The 26,353-nt window shown below is 41.3% G+C and overlaps 2 protein-coding genes across 3 annotated transcripts; one reads left to right on the top strand and one right to left on the bottom strand.

The window, feature by feature from the left end:
* Positions 1–1,285: 1,285 nt before the first annotated feature.
* Positions 1,286–25,827, top strand: LOC138942343 (microtubule-associated protein 1B). 2 transcript variants are annotated; one of them, XM_070312512.1, is made up of 9 exons: positions 1,286–1,608; positions 5,562–5,814; positions 21,728–21,790; positions 23,627–23,694; positions 23,938–24,052; positions 24,668–24,836; positions 24,940–25,082; positions 25,224–25,342; positions 25,415–25,827. In XM_070312512.1, exons 2-9 carry the CDS (start codon positions 5,566–5,568, stop codon positions 25,776–25,778), a joined length of 1,290 nt encoding a protein of 429 aa, XP_070168613.1. In that variant the 5' UTR covers positions 1,286–1,608; positions 5,562–5,565; the 3' UTR covers positions 25,779–25,827. The 2 variants fall into 2 exon arrangements, with proteins under 2 accessions (XP_070168613.1, XP_070168612.1); XM_070312511.1 differs by lacking the exon at positions 1,286–1,608 and adding an exon at positions 1,936–2,116.
* Positions 13,869–21,260, bottom strand: LOC138942344 (pancreatic lipase-related protein 2-like). Its single transcript, XM_070312513.1, has 6 exons — positions 21,206–21,260; positions 16,048–16,147; positions 15,593–15,741; positions 14,646–14,881; positions 14,209–14,452; positions 13,869–14,107 (listed from the first exon to the last, which is right to left on the bottom strand). The coding sequence occupies exons 1-6, from the start codon at positions 21,258–21,260 to the stop codon at positions 13,869–13,871; spliced, it is 1,023 nt and encodes a 340-aa protein (XP_070168614.1).
* Positions 25,828–26,353: the final 526 nt, after the last annotated feature.

Raw genomic sequence — 26,353 nt, 5'->3', positions numbered from 1 at the left:
AATATCTCTTTGGTGGCAGCTCGGTTTTCTTTTCATTCTTCTCTTTTCGAGTTTATTCTCATGAATCCTAGCTCGTCCGATTGCCGTAATATTGCGTTATTCTTAATCTTCCTCAACTTCCATCAGACCGAAAACCGGTGTGTAGGTTGGTAGAGCGTAATCGCGCGCGCTACCACATGGCTGAAAGTGGCCCAGGTTAGGGAGATGCATGAGAGTAGGAAAGCATCCGTCACCAACTCCCCGGGGACCATTGATCTGACATTCTCCGCGATGACGTCACCGCCGTTCGATAGAAACAGGTCAAACGTCACGAAAAATGGTCTCGCTCGAAGTTCCTGGCTGTGATTCAAGAGAATGGCGGGCTCTTCCTTTTTCCTATGCATGACAGTATTATGCGGCGAAGTGAGCGATCAATTTAAACCGATTTGTAGATATTCCAAGAATGATGGTTCGAAAAATGCAAATGTACGATACAAATAATGACGGAGACAAATTGATTTTCGGCTAACAACAATCTGAGAAAGAAAGACATTACATTTTTTTTTCTTAGATAGCATTATGAAACTCTAATCAAGATAATTATCTCTATAACATTATCTCTTTGATCTATTAATTGTAAATCTGCAACGATTATAAAAGTGTAACGATTTGATAAATGTTACGCCATTATAGGAATCAATTATCATAATTCTAATTCAATAACAGGCCCGTCCAATAGAAAGCAGAACATTTATCGTGAAACTTCCATTGAAAGTTCACTAAACTCTAGTACCGTACCGACGTGAGATTGTTAAGACCATAGGGGATGAGACGAGATAAAGAGACAAAAAGAAGAGAAGAGGTATAAGACCACCTCGACATTAAAAAAAGCGGCTGCTTTGGCGGATCGGAAGAAGCAGCAGGAGCAGCAAGAGAGAAGATCTCTCACAGAGATACTCGCACATCTCTCGTTTCTTCCCCAGACCTTTCTTCCATCCACATCTAGCTTTTCTCTCCTCCTTTTATCGATCCTCCTCCAACTAACAGAGCTTCTGTTACAGAAGCAGGAGTAGCAGCGGTAGCAGCGCCAGCAGCAACAGCAGCACCAGCAACGATAGCAGTAGCATCAATCAGCATCGCCCATCATCCCTTTCAGTGGCTGCCCGGCCACCACGCCGGCATAACTGTTTCGATCGGGTCGGGTCTCGTGCGGCGCCTCCACCACGCATTGCGTCACGCAACCTGGCATCGCACACTCGTCCCTCTCTCTCTCTCTCTCTCTCTCTCTATCTCTGTCTCTCTTTCTCGGTGCTGCTTTGCGGAGAATATACGTTTCTCCGGAAGCGGCCGACGCGCCGGCCGGGCGCGCACGAATCGCGGCGTACGGGGGCGCGCAAGCGAGCCGGGGGTTGCACGGAGCGAGCAGTGTGCTCGCAAGGGTTGCCTCGGCTTGCCAGGCACGCCGCTAGTGCAGCCGCCGGTATAGCACCAGGCGAGGATAGTACGGCGATGCGTTTGGTTGTGCTGAGCTGAGCTGTGGTGAGCGCGTGCGAGAGGAGGAGAGGGCTCCTTCTTCTACGCTCATCCTGTTGGCGACTTGCCTCGGAAGGGTGAGGAGGACAGGAAGATGTAAGTGATGAACGTGGTTTAAAGCTTTTCGGGAGCGTCGAGTACGCGGCGGATAATCGCACGTGACACCAGAGTGTGCGAGATACTCGGATTGTCGTATTCACGGAGGAGACGACACGCGTATCGCACGGGGCGGGATTTACTCTCCGCGAGGGGTAAGCTCTTTCCTCGTGCGGGAAAGACGTTTCATTCCCGATGTACTCGCCACGCTGGGGGTCGATGAAGGCGCACGGACAACGCGCGATGGTCGATTCGCGGGGACGTGTTACTGGACATCGTCTTGGCGGGAACGATGACAGGTGACGAGAGAGATATAGTTCTCCTTCGCGCCTTGTCGCGGCGTTATACGAATACATTGGCGATAGTACCAGGTGCCGCGAGGATGAATGAGACTCGCAAACGACGGGTCACCTGCGTATTTCTAACGATATCGTGATAATGAGACAATGAAAGACAGATCCGCGATTGAAATTTATGAACGGAAGCTCGATGCAAGACTTGTAGCAAGGTACGAAGAATGATGATTCGCCATAGTTGGCGGAAAAACTGATCGCATAATCCGCGACGAGGGTACCCCGTTGCGTTTGTGATTGATGTTTCTCGTCTGACGGTACGACGTATGACAACTTTGCACTTAAACGCTCGGAACTTAGTCTTTCTCGTTTTCCTGCAAACTCGACGATCATTATTATACGTCGAGCAAATCTCATGTACTATACGGTCCAAAAAGAGCTTTTGTGTGCTCTCATGAAACATGGTTTTTACAATTCATGCTAGTTGTGAGAAAACATTGGCGTAAGTTCCTTTAAAGCGATCGATACTTATTTGACTTTTTAATTCGAGATACGTCGAGATAGATATATTATATTTCACCCCCGCATTGCCTTCACTTTACGCAGGTGATCAACTAGAACTTGTGTCGCGCTCGTTCATCAAACGTTAACTGATGATGTACCGCTGCTGCAGTTAAAGCTGACGTTTACCGCGTTGTTATACTTTTTCATCGAGCAGCACGAAGACAACAAAAGAGCGCCCAGATCGATTCTAATAGCGTGGCGAGACAATCGAACCGAGACTTGACAGAACATAAAAATAGCGAACGCAGGACGTGTGTACTTGGCCGTAGAAATATCGTGAACGATGTTATCCCGCAATGTTGATTGGGTTGTCCTTGCTCGTGCGACCGCTGGTGTCAAGGCAAACTGCATACATACGTGCGACATCAGATCGGATAATATTCGCGCTCTAACAACATAGGTTGTTCGAACATCATCTGACCGCTCCTCATAAATACTCCCCTCGGTTTCATGGGGGTGCGGCTGATACATAATTCAATCGAATTTCCGGATATTAAAGATAGACTTCCGATATCTCTAATTCAACCGAGAGCTCGCTAATTTCCCTGAAAAAAGTAACAGCACGTTAATGATATTTTAACAGTCGTATAATGTTGATCCTGTAAGCGACTATAATACCTTTTTGTGCGACAGCTTTAATTACATCGACTATTGTAAATTAGTTTAGTATCAGTTGCACGTGCCATTTGGAACTCTCTTTTTCCCTCGTTTTTTTTCTCTCTCTCTCTCTTTTTCTTCCGATGGGAAAACATTTCGCTCGTTGATTATCTGTGAAAGGAAATCTGTGTAAAAAGCTTGCTGCATCGACCTTGTCCTTTGCGATATTACTCATGTTGTACACCGTCGTGAAATCCCTCGGGTCGTGTATGTTTTCGCGGCGCCGAGTGCGAAGTGTAAAACAACGATGAGTCGATATATCGATTCATTTCCGATAATGTATTATACCTCCCATGAGGATAACACATATATACGCGCGTTATACGTACTTATATCTCGTTGATCCCCTTGATCGCGAGGATATCGAGCTTAGCGCGAATTGTTATGGCGTGTTGGAGAACACGCGAAAAAAAGAAATACGTCCTCGCGCGTTCGGCAACGATGACGTATCGATCGTTGCACGCGCCTGTCGCCAGAAATAACTGCAATCACTTTTAACAGAAACGCAATTTTAACGTGAGCTCTACTAGGCTCTCGATGAATTTCCAACGAGTGTAGAAAGTTTCAGTAAATCTATTCTTTTCGACAGAAAAGATGAGGAGAGAGCAAGAATGTGAAAGAGAAAAAGTGATGATCTGAATTATTATTGTGATTCCCAAGAAAAGGCAATTTTTTTCCCCGAAAGTACGAATGTATCTCATTGTTTGTTCATTCGACTGGAGATAAGGACCGAGTAGATGCACTTGTAGTTTATCGAGATTGTAAATATTCCACAATATAAACAGAATCCGAACGCTTAAACTTCGACGCCGATCAATCACTGAAAACTGTCGCGATGAAATATTTGCATACGTTGATGAAAGATAAAGGCGGATAAATGAATGTGATCGATGCGTTATTTATTCTGCATGTTTTCGCGTCCAGTCTCGCGGATCATTGATTAATCTGTCGCGGTATAAATAATGCGTATTCGCAAACATTCGCGAGGTTCGCTTGCCGCTCTTATCATCGCTCTTATCATCGTGATACGCGAAGAGATCACCGGCGAAGAAGCAATGTCGAGAGCCGCGTGTATCATCGAGTCATCGTATGTCTCCCTACAAAGTGCAACGAAGCAGGGTGTACGACCTGACTCAGGGCGACATGACGGTGATATAGAGCGAGCTGCGCGTGTATTTCTAGAGTAGCCGGTTTAAGAATAGAACGACAAGTAGACGACTGGGCTAAATATAGACGGTGAACGACCGGCAAGTAGATTATGAAATTTCATTGAAGTCACGAAGATCCTTAGACGCGATATCTCGGTATCACCGATGCCTAAGATCGTTAAGCGGATGTCCTCGTGACATGGAGTAAATCGTGGGTTCTTTATCCGTCAGCGAGAAAGTCGACATGATTTTGATTCTTGACAGGATACTTTAGGTGCTTTGCGCGAGGGTAATTGCAGTTCTAATCGCATCAAGTCAGTTCAGTATGATCGATGCGCATTCGTAATCTTGAAACTTTGAACAGATTTGCATCCGCGATTATTAATCGAAATCTTAGAAATTAGATTTAGAGGGGAGCGTTTTATCTCCCAATGACTTTTGCAAAAAACCAAAGGAAACGTCAAAAATATCCGCAAAATGTCCAGTCCTTTCTATTCTTTTCGTGTGTTGCACCTACATCATACAAATATAAAAAAACTCGCGGAAATAATCACAATCTCGACGGTTGCGAGATTAAAGTCGGCAGATTAGAGGATAAATGTAGACCTGGAAGCCATTCTTTCTCAGATATCGTAAAACCCGATATTAGGGAGGATTATAAATATCTAAAAATGATGAGGAGGAGAAGAGACAAGAGGCGAGTTCGTGTCTGGAATACGAGATGACTAAAAGCCGATGCGCGACTTCTGTCCCGGCGCAACGAAACGGTAAAAAACGGATTTGATGGAAAACCAATAATCAATAGCTGATTTTTTCGTCGACCTAAAATTCTCCATTTCTTCGGAGGCGGCGAATTGAAACTAAAATCCGTCGCCACTCATCGTCGCACGAATTGATACTTGAAATTTTATCTGGAAAGGGTATGAACAAAAAAAGAAACGCGCGTGCACATTAAGCAGGAGATGAAGAAAGTTGACAGCGATTAAACCAGACACTTTCAATTTGCCGGATGTTCCTCGAACGAGCGGAACAGCTGGCGTAGCGGTTCGATATCCTCAATCACCTCCTCAATGCACCGGAACGAGTGTATTGTTCGGCGCAGTAGAGTGTGTTGTATAAGTCATTCCTCGTTTAGTAATTTAAAGAGAGATAATGTGAGAAATTGTCAAATCTCTCGAAAGAGGTTCTCCGGAATGTTTCTCTTTCACTCGCGCGAAAATTCTTATTCATAATTTGTACAATTTTAAACAAGACACATTTATAGAAATAAGATTTCTTGACTATCTTTCAGAAGGATGCCAGCGGCCGGTGCGGCCGTACCGGCTGTCGCCGAGGGAGCCGGTCAGCTGGAGGACCTGGACGAGCCACCGGAGCCACGTGCTCGCGGCGGCGGCGGACGGACCGGCCTGATGAAACCCCTGGTGGTGTTGGCTCTACCCGGGATGTACCTCTTTTATAAGTACAGCCAGTACAGGCGGGAGCAGCGCGAGCTCTCTCGCAGAAGAGTCACCGAGAGGGAGCTACAGCATCTTCATCATAAAATCGTGAGCGCGAATTTCTCTAGCTGTACATGTGTACACCTGCCCCGAGTATTTGCCTATCGGTAGGTCAAGGAACTTGCGCACGAGATGGGTCTCTCGCGATCGTAACATCCAACCTGTTGTGTTACGTCATCGGTCCGAGAGTCTATCTTTAGCCGCGAAGCGCAGACCGAGATAATAACTCGAATTGTCCAACAATTTATTTACGCTGACTTCGCTATTCGGTCGTATTATTTTTAGGTCGAGGTGACGAAAATACGAAAGTTGAAATCGCGGATCGAAGTAAAAGAGAAGGAATGTGGGTTGAGAATAAATATGATTTATTACTATCGGCCATCCGAGAGCGATTTATTATACACATATATTCACGTACTCACGTGATTTTGTCCTTGTTATATTTTGATATTCCGAAAACAAACGACAGGACTGAAATGCTGAAGCGACGAAAGAGTATATCATTTCCGCCGATATTGATCTCTGACGTGAGCGACGACAATGGGTTGAGGAAAAAAAATCATTTTACCCTTTTTAATCAGAGGGTTCGCGACGTGCGTCGTTTATCGGAGATTTGTCAACGAAATGATGACGTTGCATAGCTTGTTTCTATACCGTCTTAGGACGGTGATAACGAGAGAATAAGGAAGGGATGGGAGACACGTGAGAGAGAGAGAGAGAGCGTGATGAAGCGGTGAAAGGGTTCGATTATCTAGAGGGAAGGGAGAAACGTGATCATCCCTCGTTGCTTGAGAGAAAGCTGTATCTTCTTCCGAAGGCTATAACCACTTGCTTTTATACGTCGCGATCCTTATTAAGTGGCCGCCTTAGCGGCGTTTTGTCTTCGTTATTACCCCGGATCCTCTCAGTAGCTCGCATCGTCTCATGAAAGAAAATGCGACCGTATCCGCGTAACGATGCCCCGTATTTCTGAAAATTTATTCGCCGAATCAGCGTTAGCTTTCTTTGATCGAGTACACAATCGATTCTTTCGCTAATAAAGGGAGGCACCTCAACTTTTCACTTTGCGGAGTTTATGTTTGCATGATTTGGGGGACACGTTATCTCGTTATATATCGTTAGATGTGCACGCAAAGATGTGGAAAGCCGACCGATCGCTGCATTGAACGGCCCACTGGACCTTGTCGATATTCACTTGGGAGATAGCTGACGCCGCAGAATTCACATTTCATGGAAACTCTGTAAACTGTGAGAACGCCTATTGATTTCTGTCCGTCCCGGGCTATCGTGATTCGGGTCGACTTGGCGGGTGCTGATCCGCTGATGGAAAGGCGACTCACGACGATTTACTCGTCATATAAACAACAGCGTATCGAGAATGATTCGCGATAACAAATGACTCGGTCGTGAAAGATATCGCAGGGCATGATCTTTGTTTGAGATTCCGATTGGATCGAGATTATGCGAAAGCTCGTCTCTTTTTCCCTCCGTTATTCCACTCGAATGAGTTTAAATCTTGTCCGGTATACGACGTGTACAAATTGTTCGAAACTTATGACACGATGGGTCTATTCTCTCAAGGTCGTCCCGGTTCCAGGATAATTTCTTAGGTCAGTGCCGGGCTTGGCAAGCACGATGGAGATAGAAAAAAGTGTCCCCGCTCTAGGGAGACCTGCCAAGAAGCTGCGTACACGGATCGTTACTGAGATACCGTGAATACCTCGTACAGCCTCCGTATCGTGCAGGAAACCGGAATTTCGCGAAGCCAGTTCACGTCTAGCCAGCTAATTTATCGTCTCGTTATTGGAAACTGAAATTAGTAGGCTGCCGGACAATCTGAATGAGAGAAATTGAAAGAATTTCAAGCCGACTTATCGTTTAGCGCGTTCGCGTAACGTGTGTTAGAGCAAGATGGGCCTTGAAGAGGCTCTGCAACGGGAGCGATCAACCTCAACCTTGACGGTATGAAACATAGGAAGTACCTGCAGAAGTCGGCGTCGTTTAAAAATCGAGCGTTTCTTACAAACCGATGGAACTTGACGATGTGGCGGTGGCGTGCTGCCAGATAAGGCTCACGCCAACCCGACGTTAAGATCGTAACCCAACGGCACGTGGACTTTATCCGCCGTATATTCGTTTAACGCCGTCTTGACGAACGGGGAACGATAGAGGCGACAGGCAAGGAAAAGAAAAATCGACGCTTACTGTTCGTCACTCGAGATTATCGGCGTCAGATATCGCGCTCCCTTCTTTACTTCCAATATCTTTTTCTTTTCTTGACACTGTTTCGAATTTCCACTCGCGTGAACGGGACATTAAAATGCCGCAACAAAGTTTTCATGATTTTTATAATTTTCCTGTAAAAAAAAAAATATAAATGTTTTATATAAAAATAATTTTTACGTCATACGTCTTTGATTTTACGTCGTGCCCGTCGTTTCATTACGATATTTTTCCTTATACCAATTTGGAAACGGCCGAGTCGCACAGCAGTCGTAAAAACGAAGCGAATTTTCTCCCTCGATGCAACATAATTGGATTCGCAGAAAATAACAAGCTGGCGGGCTTGTACCTCGTGGCGGCCGGCCCGAGCCATCGGCGGACTAAAGTTTTACGCTCCTATCTATTTGCCCTTGCGGGTCACGTAAGTGCACGTCCACGCGATTCCAGCAGACGAGTCGTCGTTACACAGCCACCCTTCAACTATGTATTAGTCGTTGGCGTCCCCGGTCACTCGACGAACTAAAAAAAACTTTTCGATCCACGGTTATGTGCCAGATGTAACGATTCAAGCTGTTGTTTCTAATACTTTTCGAGTAAAACATGTTCATTTTATTGTGTTGGAGCGTATTTTATTTATTATAAAAATCTACCTTCAAATATATCAATATTATTTTATTAAGCTATTATTTTTGCAAATTCGAAAGAAATTTGCAATAATAGAATTCTTTTACAAAAAGAACTTTTCGCGAGTTGATCCTCAACATATGAATTATTGCTTGTAATTTCAGAGGGTATATGCATATATCAGTTTTTAAATCAAAAGTTCTCGTTGCACGAAGTTAAATAGTGAACTCGTAAGTGCTTGGTCGTCGACCCCTGGAGCGTTCGGGGTTAGGGGTTGATAATGTCATCGAGAACCACCATAATACACGCTAGTAACGCGACCCGATGCAATCTTCCGCTTCCGTCGGAAGGGTTGCGTGAGGGTTATTCAATTTCTCGAAAAGGTTTCTCCAATCACCTTTTCTCTGTTTTGCCGTTGCACCTCGTGTAAAGAGTTTTTTCTCCCGCTACATTTGTTAACACGAGCATAGATTAATGCAGCGTTAATGATTCAAGATTACGAGAGCAGATTTATTAGACAGCAACGAGTGGTAAGGTACTACTTTAAAAGTTAAGGGCAACAGTAGATTGGCAGGGATGGTTTATTAATCTATCGTTAAAAAGACGTTGAATTTTTTTAAAAAGAGTATTTTCTCGATTCTATAAATTATTTCTTTATTTAATCTATTTTTAACGGGAAGGAGACCCTCTATATACCTCCTATAGACTAATAATAGATTATTAATAAACATCAGAATTAATATAAATTAGAGTGGGAAAAAAATAATTGATAGAAATTTACTATTTAAGGAAAATTATAGTTTCAATATGATAATGACATTTTCGCAAACAATATTAAATTAAATAACGAGGAAGGATTCCTTTAATTGAATTTGGACATGTGTGAAAAAAATCAATATACGCGGAGAGATCATTTGGCAGCGATAATAATTTGGATTGTGCTGGGATGTACCTTAGTTAGTCCAAAAGATGGAACGAGGTCTAAATTCATTTCCTCGCAAATTTGATATTCTCGAAAATTCAAGGTCCAATTTATCACGACGATTCTACCCGAATATTTCGATGGGGTTGCACAAATAGCACCCCTTCTGCGCGACTTCGCATTTATCTGCGACGCCGTTTCTGGGAAAGGGGATTTAATTTGATTACTCTCGAGGTTCTCCATTATAGGACAGCCCGAAATTAGAACAGAACGAGATAAATCAAACGGAAGACCGGTGGAAGAATGAAGACACCCAACTTCGTTCAGTTTTTATCGGGTGTAATTTCGAAGGTCTTTGTATGCGACAATATGACACGAGAGTGACACGATGGCCGGCAATTGAGAGAACAAGTGCGTTGACACCGTGTCCTTCGCCAAGAAGGATTAACGAGGTGCTAATGTCACGAGCGTCACTCTCAGATGAAAGCGCATACGCTAATTGCATGACATCTAGACAGATTTTTTTTATATTATTGTTGACTGGAAATCCCTTCGAGATACTGTAATGTAAATCTATAAGGGATCCATTGGTCGATGGTCCGTCGAAGCCATCATCTCGCCAGTTGCTATTAGAAGATAGGTGAAGAAAAATAAGAGTTATCGCGCCCCGGGACACCCCGTATATGGATAAACTTCAGCTCGAGAAGATGGATAGTTCAGGGAATAGAGAGAAAGTAGCGGTGAAGTCTCCAAGTCCCCTACAAGGGGTAAGCGTATCCCTTCGTACAAGCTCTCTCCGGAAAAGTCCCACGTAAATGCGCGTAACTGTCATGGGGATGCAACACGCGAATGGCCCTAGTCTAACATGTTTGTAACCCCCTCGGCAACGAGAACAAAGGGAGATCGATATCCACGACGCCACGGGCTGACGACGCGACGGCGGCGATGATGGTGGTGGTACGTTTCGTGTTTCGTTTCTCATTTCCGCGGAGGACAATGCACCCGACGATGCAAGGATCAAATAGTCGATATCGCGGCAGCGATTTTAGCAGAGAGCGCGGAAACTACCGACGTCGGTTCGTTTCATCGATTCACAGCGATAACCGTAGCTGCAACGTCGACCCTTAACCGAGAGAATTCCGCATAAATTTCGAGATTCGCGATCTTGTGAAAGCTTACGAATTCTCACGTGACTCGCAAGAGTGTCGAAGGGAAAATTTAAATTGAAAGATTTAAAAAAAAAAAACTTGTAAAAAATGTATACAAAATTAAATAAATTTTTAAAGCGGAACTTTTTTTTTTATTTTCCTGCAAAAAGATCGTCTTCGTGAATGGGAGAGAATTTTGGACGATGATGGAGCGGATGAAAGGAAATACTGCGGAAACCTGGGACACGATGTACATGTTATAACCGCGAGAGAAATATAGCTAGTAACGATACTCGAGGGAGTCTCTCTTCTCGACGAACAGAGTGAGAGAGAGAGAGAGAGAGAGAGAGAGAGAGAGAGAGAGAGAAGGAGCCAACACCGAATACGGTATTACTTGCTGAAGCGTAGACTGCGGGGGCCGTCTTAGGCCTTTCGCGTGTAACGTGGTCTTTCAAGACTAGGGTCATCTATAACCCTGGCCATTGGATTCTTATCGACTCGCCAGTTGTACTGAATTTTTCAGTATACACGCCAGGTTGATTGACCGTTAGCAAGATATCCCACGGAGTTTCTACATGTCTCGTTCGTCATTCCGAGATGTATCGCGAATTTCGATCCTGTCAATCCTTCTTGAAGCATCTCTTCCGAAAGAGAGAAAGGATTGTCGTCGCTCGTTTAAAGAAGAATACGAAAAGTTTCTTCGCTTCACACGCGCCTGATTTTATTTTCGCCCATCTCTTCTCCTACGCGAAATGTATATTCCGAAATCGAAGAACCTGCTTAACGGTGAGTGATCGTGAAAGGTCACGGTGCTATCTTCAAGATGAGTCAGAGAATATTTCTGCCTGCATAAATCATTCCATCGATCCTGAAATTGCATTCCGACCGCTGAATATGTTCTGTCTACAGTTTTTTTTACTTGCTGTTGTTGTGCTTGTTCACAAATACCGTGGCACCTTCCGCCGTTTACATGGCAAGCTTTCGAAAAATCGTTATCGCTCACTATCCCCTTTTTCAAAGGGAGTAAACTTTCGAAGGGCCCTTCGAATTTAATAACGCGCGATAGTTAGAAGGATCATTCCTGTTGGCTCGTTCGAAAAGTTCTCCGCGAGACATTCGAGACAGAAGTTACTCCGGGAAAGGAGCGGGAGAAGTTGTTTTAGTTTAACGAGCGTTGAAAACGGCGAGCGAAATTTCTTCGGGGCCGTGCAATTTGGCGGTCTCGATACTCAAGTTCGGCCGACAAGTTTCACAAAGTGTCGAACGAGTTTCGCGAGGCCGAACTTTCTGAAGAGAACGACCGGGGGGGCTTACGTTCGTCTTTAAGAGACGGGAGGAATTTTCGAGACAATTTCACGATAAACTCGAACGCCTCGTTTCACGATTCGCATTTTGTAGAATGACGTGGAATAAGAGCAGCGCGAAAAGATGAAGATGATCCGAGGACGGGCCTTCTCGAATAATTCCAACACGCAGTTCCTCTTTGTATTTCCCCAAGCTGTCACTTGTAATTCTTAATATGAGCACGTAGCTTCCAGAGATTGAGATCCATTAATTCTCCAAAATGGAAAACAATAAAGTATCTCGGCCTTGAAATTTATTATATTCCGAAGGAGGGGGGCATCGGAAACAGCACGAGACTTGCGGGTTCCCCAATCATTAGCATTCTTATTCTATGTTACATTCTATTTTATGTATTTATATATTTCTTTTCTATCATGAAAAATCCACGTCGTTCTTTAAAAATACGAAAAAGAAACATGAAATGTTTATCATTCATATCAAGTCATTTGATAATCTATTTAATCTATTTAATCGATTGACACTATGTACTAGAGATCGCATTTAATTTTACACGCGCAAACCATGTTCTTCTTAAAACCGTGTGAAAAAAGATTAATGGTATCATTTAAATATTGCATGTTTTTATAATCTGGGCTCGTTATCAACATACCATTTTTCATGCAAAAGTATTCTCAAACTCATGCAAAGTTACCTATCTAATTATTACAGAGTTTTATACCCGTATTCATAGTCCTTCCTTATTTTAAGGACGGAGGAAGCCTCCATGAAGGATTCCTTGAATCTGCAAGGCCACCTTGTTTCATAGATGGACCTCGAGTCTCCCTTTCAGAAGGAAGGAATATTTTAGGGATTTTTAGTGACCGACTGGAGGCAGCACCGTTTTATGCTGCCTGCAACTAATTTCATATAATACATATGAAAACTTTTTCGTATCTTCAAAAAATTCCACGGGATTTTCCCAATCGCGAATGTATCTTTTCGGAATCCGCCACAGAATCCGATTCTCTGGATTTTCGTCTTCAAATTCATCGTCAGAATCATTTAAAAATTCATTGTCCATTATCCCTTTTTCCTTTATACACTTTCAGTTTGAGAGCGCGACAACAAATAACCACAAAACCACCAAATGTAACGAAACTAACTTTTGGAGATTATATTTGGTTATATTCTGCGTATCGTCTGCTAAAAAGGTCGCATCACTCCTCAAGGAAGCTCGTGACCTTCCTTGAGATAAGCGAGCCAATAAGATTCCTTGTTCGGTCAAGGAAAGTTTATGAAACGTGGAACGAGGAACAAGGAATCCTTATTCCTCAAGGACGGACTATGAATACGGGTATTAGTCACGTATTTTTCCTGTTACGTGTCATATAACTTATAGTCGTGTCGTAGTCGTTGACAATTATTAAAGGTAACGGTAGAAGGGTAAACGTCGTAAACAATGCGCTCCTGTATCTCGCATGAGATCGCAGTGGCTGGCATTAAAAGCGACCGGCACGACTTGTTTCCTCCTTGACTTGTCACAATTCGATTCGAGCTCTTCCATATCATCGTCGCGTTTTGTCACGAACTTTGTTTATTTTCTGGAGAGAGGACAGAAACCATTTTATCGCCATTTTAGCGAGCCCTCGAAGAAGGCAGCAAAATTAATCGAGAACCGTGCATTCATTGTTTACAATGAAAACGGTAGAAATACAAACATCTTTATCGCAAAACACCTTATCTATAAAACGCTGTCGCGCGAGAAGATCTTTTATTATCCTCCTCCTATCGAACTTTTCCCAAAATGAATGATCTTGGCGGAAGCGTTACGAAGAATCGCTTTTTGCTTCCAAAGTTAGTAATTTGGTTCATCCAAATCCAGGATTATCGCACATCGATCGTCACTTGCGAAATTTATGGCCCGTCGAATTCCTGGCGTACGGTGCTTGCGCATTCGTGCTCAAGTAAAACTTTCCTTCACACTTGGGATTGGCCAAGAAGCCCATGTGAGTTTCGGGCTTCCACACGCAGTTCGCCCAAATCCCCGGTCGCCACCTTGGGCATCGACTCGCAGGGAACCCATAGGGATCGCTCACCGATTCCGCGTAGTAACGCCAGGCTCGATTGTGTCCGCAGGTAACTGATAAAAAAATGGAAGTGAAACTAATGAAAATAAAGGAGAGATGTTTTAAGAGATAAAGAGAGAGATAGAGAGAACATGTTGACGTCGTCGAAACTCACTGTATTGATTTATGACTCTCCGGAAGCTCATGCGAAAGATGCTCCTTAAATCGCAACCGGGTTGTCGTCTTCTGCCGCCGTTTGGGTAAAAATCGACGTGGCCGAGCGGCTGAGGGAATCCGAAATTGCCACCGTCAGTATGAATGACGTCGACGAATGCGGCGTCGGCCCATGTTAAGTGACCCTCCTCCCCGGTGTTCATGTACAACGGATAAGCCGGGTCCAATCCGGTGATTCTGCCTATCTAAAAGCGCGTTTCCCTCAACGTACAGCTACCCCGATATATACATATACGGTCTATCGGTCGCGTCGATATCGCGCCTCCCGGCGCTAATGCGGTTCCGATAATGCGGCCTTCGATTAGCCAGGGGAATGTGCGACGCGTTGTGGCTCTGACGATAGTTATTAGCGGACCTTACGATGTAACAGCACCTTACCTTCCGCGGCGCCAGAGCCTTCCCCATGAAACCGGCAGCCTCCGCTCCCAGACTGAAGCCTATCACGTGAATTTTGGATAAGGGAACGGCTTTCTGCGCTTCGAGCCACCTCATCACGTGTGCCAAGTAACGGCCGGTGATTCTGGAGTTTTTCACTGCCGTTATGTACCACGGTAACACCGCCAATTTGGCCCAGTTCACCAATATCACGTTATAATGTCCACGATGAAGATACGCTAAAACAAAAATAAGGATGAATATAAAACTGTACAATTGTTTTCGAGTCAAAATTATTTAACTTTAAAAATGTAGAAAATATTCTAAAATTTTTTGTTTCCACGATATAAACGTAATGAACATTCAACCGTTTGTTGCACTCGACAATGTCAAGTAATGTCAGAATGGCATGCGTGGGAATTTGAAAGAGATCAGGCGGAGAGCAAGACTTTTATTTCACAACGAGCAAGTAAACAACAAAGGCGCCTTCTTCGGGGCCGCGGAAAATTGAATTGGACCAACCCGTTGGTCGAATTGTGAAGAGCGGAAAAATTCGCATTTCATCATCCCGGTAGAATTTCTTGAGGCTTCGACAGGGTATTCATAGATCACGCGGTTAGTAATGGATCCAGCCTACTTGCTCACCGAAATCTACAAGCGGAAAGGAAAACGCGAAGTATCGCGGTTACCTGTAACAAGCTATTTCGATATTCAGAGCGGATATATACCGTGCAATATCACGCATACGTCTACTAGAAACATTAAAAATATCTATGACGTATTTATTATCATGAAATTTGAGCGAGATAAGGTAAAAAGATGGATTGTTTCGATAGAAAAAAAAAAAAAAACTTGCCGGAAATCGTTGAACTTCTTGTCTCCTACGATCGCTCTGCAGCGACATGATACGCTTGTCAATTTTAACCGGCTACTTATAAAGACATATATACCGTTTCGTACAGTGATGGGCCCTTTCCCTGAACTGCTGTCGCTGTACCCGTGAATGTAAACGATAGTCGGATGTTTAATGTTGAAGTTACTCCTCCATAATGTTGCGACATCGGTGGGATCCAGTATGGACGGATACGTTGGATTTCGCCTGCCGTGGGTTAATGCGAAACGCAAGAAAAATGTCGCTATGAGCAAAGTTTGTGGAATTTAATACGGTCGATGATGGACTCGTTGACTTATGGGATGCTGAAAGGCTAATTTTCAGATTCCCATCAATCAGAGATTCCAATCAACTAGAACTTTATCTAATTAGTCACGCGTTGACGAGCTAAATTAAATCTCTTAAGTTTATCATATATAAGATAATATTAAAGCGGGAAAATTAAATTACGTTAAAAATATGATTCAAGTACGGCGTGTGATGGTGATCTCTACACACGAACAATCTGTGTACCTGGTATACAGTTGCAACTGGACGTCCCGATTTAAGTCGATCGGGCAGCAATAGAAACATATACCGGTGGGAAGTAGAGTCAGATGCAGCACGGAATCCTCTGATAACAAACAAAAAGAAACTGATTATAATTTTGACAAAATCTCCATCGGTTTTAATCTTGCGAATTTTTACAAACGAACAAACGCGAATAACAAACAAATATTGAGTTCACACTGAAAAAATGTATCAAATACAAAAAAAAAAAATATTATTTAAAGAATTATTTATTTAAATACTTGTAAAGGAATTAATTATTTCAATCAAGCAGCAAATATATTTAAATTAGTAAAATATAAAATAAAAGCAAAGTATGCGCTTTTATTTGCAAAAATAAAACAAGCTGAATCGTGCAAATTAGAAACTTGCGCATTGTTCCCTCGTCATTCTATCTCGCAAAGTTTAAGCTTTAAGCATGCGGATTTTTCAATTTTTACTTCCTAGAGGAAGCTTTGTGAGCGAAATAAAAAGATAAAGAAGCAATCACCGATTGTCACTAAATTCAATACCAACCATCCTTTAAAATGATACTCTATTTATGTAAAAGAAAATTTAACTAGACATCTTAAAAATTGCGAAAGTTAACGGTTGCACAGAAATTTTTTAAGAAAATGATTTTTCGACGTTTTAGAACATTTTGAACGTATTGGCGTGAAAAACTCGAAAAAAAATTTTGTTATGAAAACAGAGAGCTTCCTCTATAAGGAAGCAAGGAATGTTTTTATCTTTATTATACTAAATTATTTCCTTTAAGAAAATCATTTTTTAATTGTCGGCTGCTTTTTTTTTTAAACAGGTCTTGGTTTTCGTTATTTTAATAAATAATTTTTTATTTTCAAATATATATATATATATATATATATATATATAAATATTTTTTTATATTAAAATTTTAAATAACGCATTATAAAAATTATAATTTTTATTACACATGCAAGTAATAATTTATTATTACAAAATCTTTTTTTAAACAAAGTATATATTTATGTAAATAAAAAAAAAATAAAAATAAAAATAAAATAAAATAAAATAAAATAAAATAAAAATTATCAAGATGTATTTGATTAAAAAAAAATTTATTTTTAGTGCGATAAAATTAATATATTTCTTCCTTCCATCGAACCGGGTAGAGAATTCATTTCAAAGATGCCATGCTCGGCGAGTGACGTACAATATTTCAAATGGCAAAAATGGCTCACTTTTCGCGTTCCCTCTGCTGTATTAAACGTGGTGCATAATACCAGCAACGATAACGGCCGGCCTCGACCAATCGCCGCGGTCGTCGTCATTGAACCTGACGATGGTCACGTTATGTCGCGTGTTGTAGCGCCGATGGAGAGCTCGACGTTGCGCGATATCCTACCTAAGAATGCCCCTTTACTTGCCTTGGAACGCCGCTCGATTTTTCACAAAACACGCGAGAGCGCTTGTATAGAATATTCCTCAACGAATTACGTTAATTTTCGTTCCCCATTGTACGAGCTATCTTTTCTTTCTCCGCGATGGTCTCCTTGAAACGATTAGCGTTTCAACGCTTTCTAGAACGCTGATTCTGACAAGTCGGACAATCGCGTCCCGATCAATTAATCGTCCAACGATAGACGCAACGACAAACGATAATTTCCAGAAACGCTTATCCGCGATCGTACGATCGAAGAGAAAAAATATCTGCGGGAATAATCCGCCGTTTCGACAACGAATCGCCCGATGCCGTGCCCGGTAGCAATTAAGCTCGCACGGAATACGTACGACATGTTGTTAAGTGGCTGTCGAGCTCGTCCCCTTAAACCTTATAGAGCAGCGACGCGTCGAAAATGAACGGCCTTTGTATTAGAAATAAATGTATCGTGCGTGAATTTTAATTGTTTCGCGTCCAAAACGTTTCTGAATTATTACTAGTATTTTCGAGGAAAATATTAGAAAACGGGAGAAGCTTTAAACGCTATTACGGCATCGGTAAACGTCGAGCGTTTAAGCGGAAAATTACTTAAATTAATGATGAAATAAATTTTTACCATTCTTTGCACGAGAGTTACCGAAATAAATCCAGCAGATACTTGCTTCCGGATTGGACAGTTATACTACTTTTTCAAGTAGCAAAAAATAGGTCACGCTTTATCACACTTTCACCGCGATAATCGCGATGCTTTTTCGCTCGAAGCGTTTCACCGCGAAGAATTATACGATTATGTCACATAACACGGATTAACAATACAATCGAATCTCTCTCTCTCTCTCTTTCTGCCCCAACTGCTTGTCCAACGCATCTAGAAAATGTTATCTTTATCCATAGACCGTTAGCAAGTGAGAGGATTATCGAACATGAACGGGATGTCGTACGAAGAATGATTATCACGCGCAACCGTTATGGCAAATCGTCCGTTTTTTTCATTATTAAGCGTAATCAGGCATTAGCAGGCAGCAACATGATTGCAATTTTCATGTCATGATTCGCGTCGGTTCGATGACACTGCATCGTTGGACGGGATTTTTTGCCACCACGATCGAGGCCACAGCTGTTCCGTGTTATGTATTAAAAATAAAGAATACACAGATATACACAGTTGAAAAATTTGTGTTTTTTTTTTTCTTAAAAAATATGTCTATTAAAATTTAAATATTCAACACATTGCTGTTGGGTTAATTAAACTCGTATGTTAAATTATTAAAACAATTGAAAAAAAAAAGTAAAAATAACGCAATATACACATATTTTTTATTTCACACAATAGATATGTTTCGACATTATTAGCGACAGGATTTATTTGTTAAAATTTACAAGAAAAAGATGTTGATTTTATTCTTCCGCATAGGAGTAAGAATGACTACAGATCATTAATAATATTTTTTCAAGTTTTAGCTTTATCATTAAAAATATATTGATTTTATACGAAATTTATTTCAAATTATTATGAACTTCATATTCTCATTTTGCGTTAAAATATTAACAAAGTATTAGTGTCACAATTTAACACATTCATGATTATGTCGACTTAACACAAAAATCTGCACGGATCGTTTGGGTCATGCAGATATATGTTAAATTGAAGTCAAATTTTCCAACGGTGTACGGATATATCTCTTACAATGTGACACGATTGCGGAGAGAAAGGTACGGCAGATGCCGTTTATTCCTTTTTTTCCCGCGTTTGAGGTTCGATAAACCTTTCCACGATCGAAGTTCCGCGATGCGTTGCATCGGATTGTTGTTACCAGATTTAATCCGGATTGCCGGACAATCGCTCATTCCAGTACCGGTTACACCGGACGGATGGTCGATCGTATTATGTAAAAAGGGCTCGCACTTGTGAATTTCCGAGACGGGCCGTAAAAGGCTCGTCGAGAAATCACGGCGTGTAACGTGCGACGCCATTTTAGGAATTTATCGTACCATATAAACACGTGAATGCGCCTTTTGCGCAGGATACGTTACGCGTTCTGATTACCTTATTTTTTTTTTTTTTTTTTATGAATCGGTGCTCGTCTCGATCGGTTTACATTCTCTTTGAATGATAAGAGAGCCTACATCGAGAAGTTTTAGAGAAATCGGATTTCGATAGCAATTAAAGATAATGAATGATTCGTTAAATGAGAAATGAATGTGTTAAGCATGTCGTTATTTGAAATTTAAATGATGCACATTTGCATTCTATCTGTGATAATTAGACATCGGATTTTTTATGAAGAAATTTGGTATTAAAAAAAAAAAAAAACATTTAATAACCAAGAGATTTAAGTTATTTATAACATCAAACATATTTACACTGCAACATACACCATATGCATTTTCTATGCAAAATATATGTAACGTGCATATTATATTATATATTCTGCATATATAATATCAAAATATATTTTTTATTAAAAATTATCTTTTATATATTAATAATATTTATTTACGTTACTATGCGAATGTTATTCATTCTCTGAAACGTAAGTAAACACATTTTTTAAATGTTTCTTATTATTTTACGTATATTGATATAATTAATACAATTAACACGATTACTTTGAAAATTTATATATTATTGTAAAACAATTTATGGGAAAAATATTACAAAATAAATTATAATTTTTAATATAAAATGTGATTTAAGAGAATTATAATTTAAATTACAATAAACAATAATATTTTCTCAAGACTGGGGATTGTAAATTTGCGACGTTTGTCCGACATAAAAATTATCTTGCAGAAAATGAACTAGAAAATAAAAAGAAAACGCTAATTTTTTATGATATAAAATACATAAAACTATCCACAATATATAAAACGTACGAAAATATGCAAGAAATCAAATGATGACGCGATCAGCATTAAAATAAGTTGGAAGAAATTTGTAAAAGAAGTTCGATACGATCCATTTTGTTCGCTTCCGAAATTAATCGTCGCGAAAATAAAGCGCCCTCGTTACGCGTTGCACCAAAGTTTCGTTTCTTGTTTAATGAATCATTTTTCGTCACATCGTCAACTGGCAGTAACTTTTCCAACACTCTTATTATTCGTCCTATTTATATTATTCACGTTGACATCGTGAATCACGGCCGCCGACTTACGCGATTACTGTTAGTGAAACGGAATTACACTTAACACGTGCGTCGACTTCGTCGCAGATTTCGCTCGAGTGACTGCATGATCCAGTTTTGGTTCGTTGATTCATGATTAACAGGTTTGTGAATGAGGAAACTGGCAAACAAGAGCCAAGATGCGGTTATTGGTTAGGCAAACTTTTTCTTGTTAAATTAAAAATGACATTTTTAATACATACTTGTCATTGAAATTTACCAACAAAAGTTTGCGCACCAATAATTCCATTTTGTCTCTTATTTGCCAATTTCCCCTCTTAGTATTATTCCTCCACAACATTAGAAATAAAAAAAAAAAAAAAAGACATCGATACAAAATTCAACATCACTAATATTTTACTCTGATAGAATTAGACTCCTATATGCATCGAACTAATAGGCATTAGCGCGAATATATTAAAGCCGCACCAAGTTAATTTATACGTGCACGTTTCGCGTTTTATGATCCACTTTGTGAAAACGATGATTGTCACTGGCGTTAAAGTCGGAGGAATTATCGAGCGATTGTGCATCACTCACTGTCGCGCGAATTTACCTCTTCGGAAGATATACAACTGACAGAGAATAGGTACGAGGAAGGACGGGACCATTGTCGAGTGTCCGAAAATCTCGAATGACGCTACCTCTCCGCTACCGTGGAGTGACCCTCTTACGGTGTTGTCTTACATAGGATTCGAGAGGAAACTGGCGGGAAACGGCGCTTGCTGATCATTTTGTAGAACTCTCATCTCGCGCGAGCATAACGCAAGCGTCACGATCTACTTTCCAGTCTTTTTCTTTTTATAATATCGGGCACGGGTTCAACAGAATCATGCCAGGCAAGAATGGATACGATACCAAATTATTCTAATCGGAGCTCGCGGAGCAACTTTACGCGCCGTATCTTTTATTTCTTTTATTTTTGACGTTACTAGGAACACTATGCTCATTACGCGACGAGTAATCTCTTATCAAGTATATATCTTGATAACTGTTCCGTTCCGTTAGACAGAAATTAAACTCAATGTATCTCTAGGGTAAACGCTTGATAAAAGAGCCTGTGATTTTTCGTTTTCAGGACAAGCTGCTGACGAAACTGGAGGAGAACGAGCCGGAACTGGCATCTTCCCAGGAAGATGAGGTAAGAATCGAAAGTGACAGCAAGAGAAGTGACGTTTTTTTTTTTTTTTTCCCCAGAACGATACTTACAAGTGTAAATCGACTAAATGGAATAAAATCAAGCAGCGAAATTTTCTTTCTCCATGATCACTCGAGCCTGTCGCGGATCTAATCGTTAAAGGAAACTATTGTATTTTCGCTTGGATCGCCATCGTTCTATACGATCTACGCTTTCTTTATTAAGACTCCCTAAAGTTCGCTTCACTGTTTGCCCTCTTATCTATTTTGCCCGGGCAACGGATAATTGAGGATAATTTTGTCGACAAACGAACTCGATTACTGGTGAATAAAATTTTTTTCTATAGACGTAATCGAAAAAAGCAATTGAGGTAAAAAAAAAAAAACACATATTTCTCTGCTGATTACGTCGAATTGCGAGCAGGAGAATCTCCGCTCTTAACGTAAATACAAATCGAAGAATTAGTCAATAAAAGAAGCTTAATGGAAATTACTTTTGCGTATGTACGTCGAACTATGTGTGCTCTGGTCTGATTTTATTCATTGATTCCATTCATGATAATTATTTTCCTGCAATCTGTAAATAGCCAATATATAAAAAAAAAAAAAGTATAATTACATAAAAAATAAAAAATGAACATTTCTTTCTTCTCCAATTTTTTCTTCTCTTTTAAATCTGATAGAGTGTATATACCTTAACGTTGGCGTGAAATACATAATACGTAAATTTTCTGTTAGAGACGCCGCGTATCTTTTCGCTTCGTTGCACCGGATTGAAACGGTTAGGCTGCTACGATAAAGAGAATGACGATAACAGAGCAACCTGTATCGCGCAAAATATGACCGGGCCGTTTGGAAGAGTCGCAATTTCCGAACGAATTGGCCGCCCAATCGGTCGCAAAAGTCGATTAACGACGACGACGACGACGACGACGACGACAAAGCGGCGGTCGCAACCCTTCGACTCCTGACGTGTTCGCCCACTCTCTCCGGACTCGAGCTATTAATATTTCGATTAAAGCGATGTCTAATGACGTTACGTCGATTACGGCAGCCAATATCGCGGCCGTCCTGATCGCTAAACAACGATCCGCGTTGTATCCCGAGATTTAATAACGTTACACGTGCAAGCGCATAAGAACTATGCAAATAAAGCAAGAGTCACGTTCCATGGCGAGGATCGAATAAAAGCGGTTAAACATAATCTCATCTCTTTATTTCTCGCCAATTTTTTTCTCCTTTTCCAAGTATTTTATATCCATGCAGTTGTCAATCAAAGTCTAAGTTCATACACTATAAATAAAATTTTTTTTAAATCAAATAAATAAATACATTTTGTTAATTTTGATTTTTGTTAGTTAACAGATATGTATACTTTGTTTTGTTATATTATTAGCTGCGTGTAATAAAAATTATAATTTTAAAAATACATTATTTAAAATTATTATCAAAAATTTTGATATATCGAAAAATATTTATTTGAAGATAAAAAATTATTTGTGTTAAAATCAAGAAAATCTGTGTGTTTTTGAAACAAGCAGCCAAAAGTTTTAAAAATGTTTCGCTGGAAAGGAAGTAATTTTTGATATAATAAAGATAAAAATACAAATTCTTTCTTCTTATTTGCAAATAAAGGCATACTTTGCTTTTATCTTATATTTCACTAATTCAAATATATTTGTCGTTTGATTGAAATAACTAATTTCTTTGCAAATGTCTAAGTAAAAGTTCAAATAATTTTTTTTTAATAAAAATAAAAATTTTCTGTATCGAATACATTTTTTTTTTTTTTTTTTCAGTGTAATATTGACGAATGTTTTCGTCATTTTTCCTTTTTCAGTGCGTCATATGCGTGAACGCGAGGGCGACGATGCAAACAGCGCCATGTGGGCATCGAGTGGTGTGCAGGTGAAGGAAAAAGTTTACAGTTTTGCATATCTCTCTCTTTCTCCATCTGTATTGTACCGTGTGCTCTTTTCGTTTCTTTGACTTATGTTAAAATTTCAGCAGTTAATTACTTTTCACGCATCCATCATTTCAGTAACATTTATACTTAAAGAGAAGCTGTTCTTTTTCAAGCTGTATCTCTAATTAAGAAGATTTCTCTCTTTCTCTGGGCGTTCTCGTTTTAACTTAACATTTCGTCTGCAGACGCTGCTTCGTCAAGACGATACAAACGGCGGTGTCTCAGAGGCTCCTGCCGCTAAGATGTGTTATATGCAGAACCAAGATCCTACGGCTGAAGCAGACTCTCATTCCGCGTGACGTAAGTGCAGATTGCGCGTTTGATCTTAAACGGGGATCTTCTCGCGAATATACAACGATTATATCCGCCCACTCGTTTAAACATTTTACGCTCGCTTTAGGAAGCTTCCTGTGTGAAATTCGTTTTAACGTGTTCCTTTTTTACATCCATGTTTCGGCGTGACAGACGCGTCAAGAAATTTCATGTGTTCGTTGACGTGATCGCAACGAAATTCCTGCTAATTGGAGCGGATTCTCAAAGCATTGGACAAAGCATTGGTGCCTTTGCAGCCAATTTGGTTACCGTGTAACGCGATGTACCCTATGATATTTAAAGACAACTTTTGCTGACTGAGACTGAAATTGTTCAAAATATTTTTCCCTTAAACGTCACGCCGTAATTCGGTCCAAATATATTGCAGCAATTAATTCATCAAATTCGCACGTTTGCTGACTATTCGTTAAATATAAAAATCAATTGAATTTATATCACTATTTTCAGTTGTTTATTTATTTATTTATTTTTTTTTTGACGCAATAATCGTGATTTCACACGCTAATCATGGTAACCGCTACGGATATATCTCGTTGAGAGGAATGCGTATCGATCATACATTGAGATTGTTTTCGCTTATAGTACTCGATGTCGGGAAAATCCTGGGTACTGCCACAAAGCGCATCGGAGTACAACATGGGCACAGGTGTAACCGCCGGTGTATCCGGTCCCGGTGGCAGATGGGGAACCGGAAGCGTACCAGCCTCTGCCTCTTTATACTCGATGGCCAGCGGTTCGTCCTCCATTTCCGGTTCGTAGATCGAAGTTCAGGGAAAATTGCATGCGTAGTTCACATTGTCATAGTTGAAGCGATTACAAAGATAAGTCTGACGCCTCTGAATTCACTCGCGTAGGAGTGTCTTCCGTCTCATCGGCAACTTCCTCATCCGCGCATAGCACCGGAAGTTCCGCTCTTGGCAAACCTACGAGGGTACGGCAACCCATAGGCGCCACTCTCAGACGTTCCCAGACGCAATCGATGAAAATGCGAATTCAGGTTAGCAATGCTTCGCGTAATATCCGATATAAAACACATTTCACGTACAATTTAAGAACATACTCTTTTCCGATGGTTTTCCCTTAGTATCAAAGAAGAATATTTGCAATACATGCACGATTAATCTATGAAAATTAATAGGAGTACCAGGATCCGATTCAACAAATCAGCGAGGAGGAGGAGATCCGGGAGCGCCGATTGCCGCCAATCAAAGAGTTCCAGAGGGACTATCGCGCTGGCAAGGCCTCCACTAGGATCAGGTAATTCTCAATTCGAGCACAATCGGCCGGGAAAGACTCATGGTTTGCAATGCACTCGATCCGCGTTTGCAGGTGTGCTCAAAAGATCGTGACGCAGCTGGAAACGTCACCGAGCCCGAGGGTCACGACGTCCGGTGTCACTACGTCGACATCGTCTTCGTCGGCATCGTCGTGCGGCCGCGCCGCATCGAAGCGGCCGGCGTCGACGCCGAAGATGTCGGTGGTCCAGGAGGTGCAGAAATCGAAGAAGGAGAAGGAACGGGAGAAGGAGCGAGAGAAAGCGGAGAAGGCGCGACAAAAGGAGGAGGAGAAGGCGGAAAAGACCAGGCAGAAGGAAGCGAAGAAGCTGGCGAAGGAGGAGAAGAAGAGGGCGAAGAAGGAAGCGAAGGCACGACGGAAGGAAGCCGAGGAGGCTCTCCTGAGGGACGAAAAGTAGAGCGATCACCCTCTCCGATTGCGATCGCACAGAAATCTCGAGATGAAAGGTCGATCGTTGCCGTAGGGCCGTACGGGCATACCTGAAGAGTCCTCGACGAAATAAACGGTCGGGTATATTTCCGGGTACCCTATTTGCCGCGGAGGATCGATATCGTATACGGGATGGGTCGCGGATGTTCGCGATGCAATTGCAAATGTTAAACGGCGCTCTTCGTAAAGGATGTCACCTCTTGAAAATTCCAGCAGCCAGCTATCAAATAATGAATATGACCTAGCGCGAAAGCGATTCTTCGAGTACTCGGCACGATAATATAAGTCGTGTCGGTGTTAATAAATTCGAGGTAGGTCATCCGGTATATTCATTCTTATACGTTGTTTGAATGCGAGATCTCGACAACTGCCGGCAAGGAATTGTCTCGAATAGTCCGTAACTTGTCCCCAATTACTCGCCATCTCGTAGATTCGCGAGAAGACGGTGAGAGGAAGTATACTCCCCCCCCCCAAAAAAAAAAAAATCTAGAAGCGGCCAAACTTAGTAATCTGTCATATCGAGTTATCGCGGACTAATAATAT

Source organism: Polyergus mexicanus, unplaced genomic scaffold (genome assembly GCF_030449975.1).
Source record: "Polyergus mexicanus isolate NDT 795.1 unplaced genomic scaffold, iyPolMexi1.0 SCAF_22, whole genome shotgun sequence".
NCBI lineage: Eukaryota > Metazoa > Arthropoda > Insecta > Hymenoptera > Formicidae > Polyergus > Polyergus mexicanus.
Note: the sequence above shows the minus strand (reverse complement) of the source record. Positions and strands in the feature narration are given on the sequence as shown.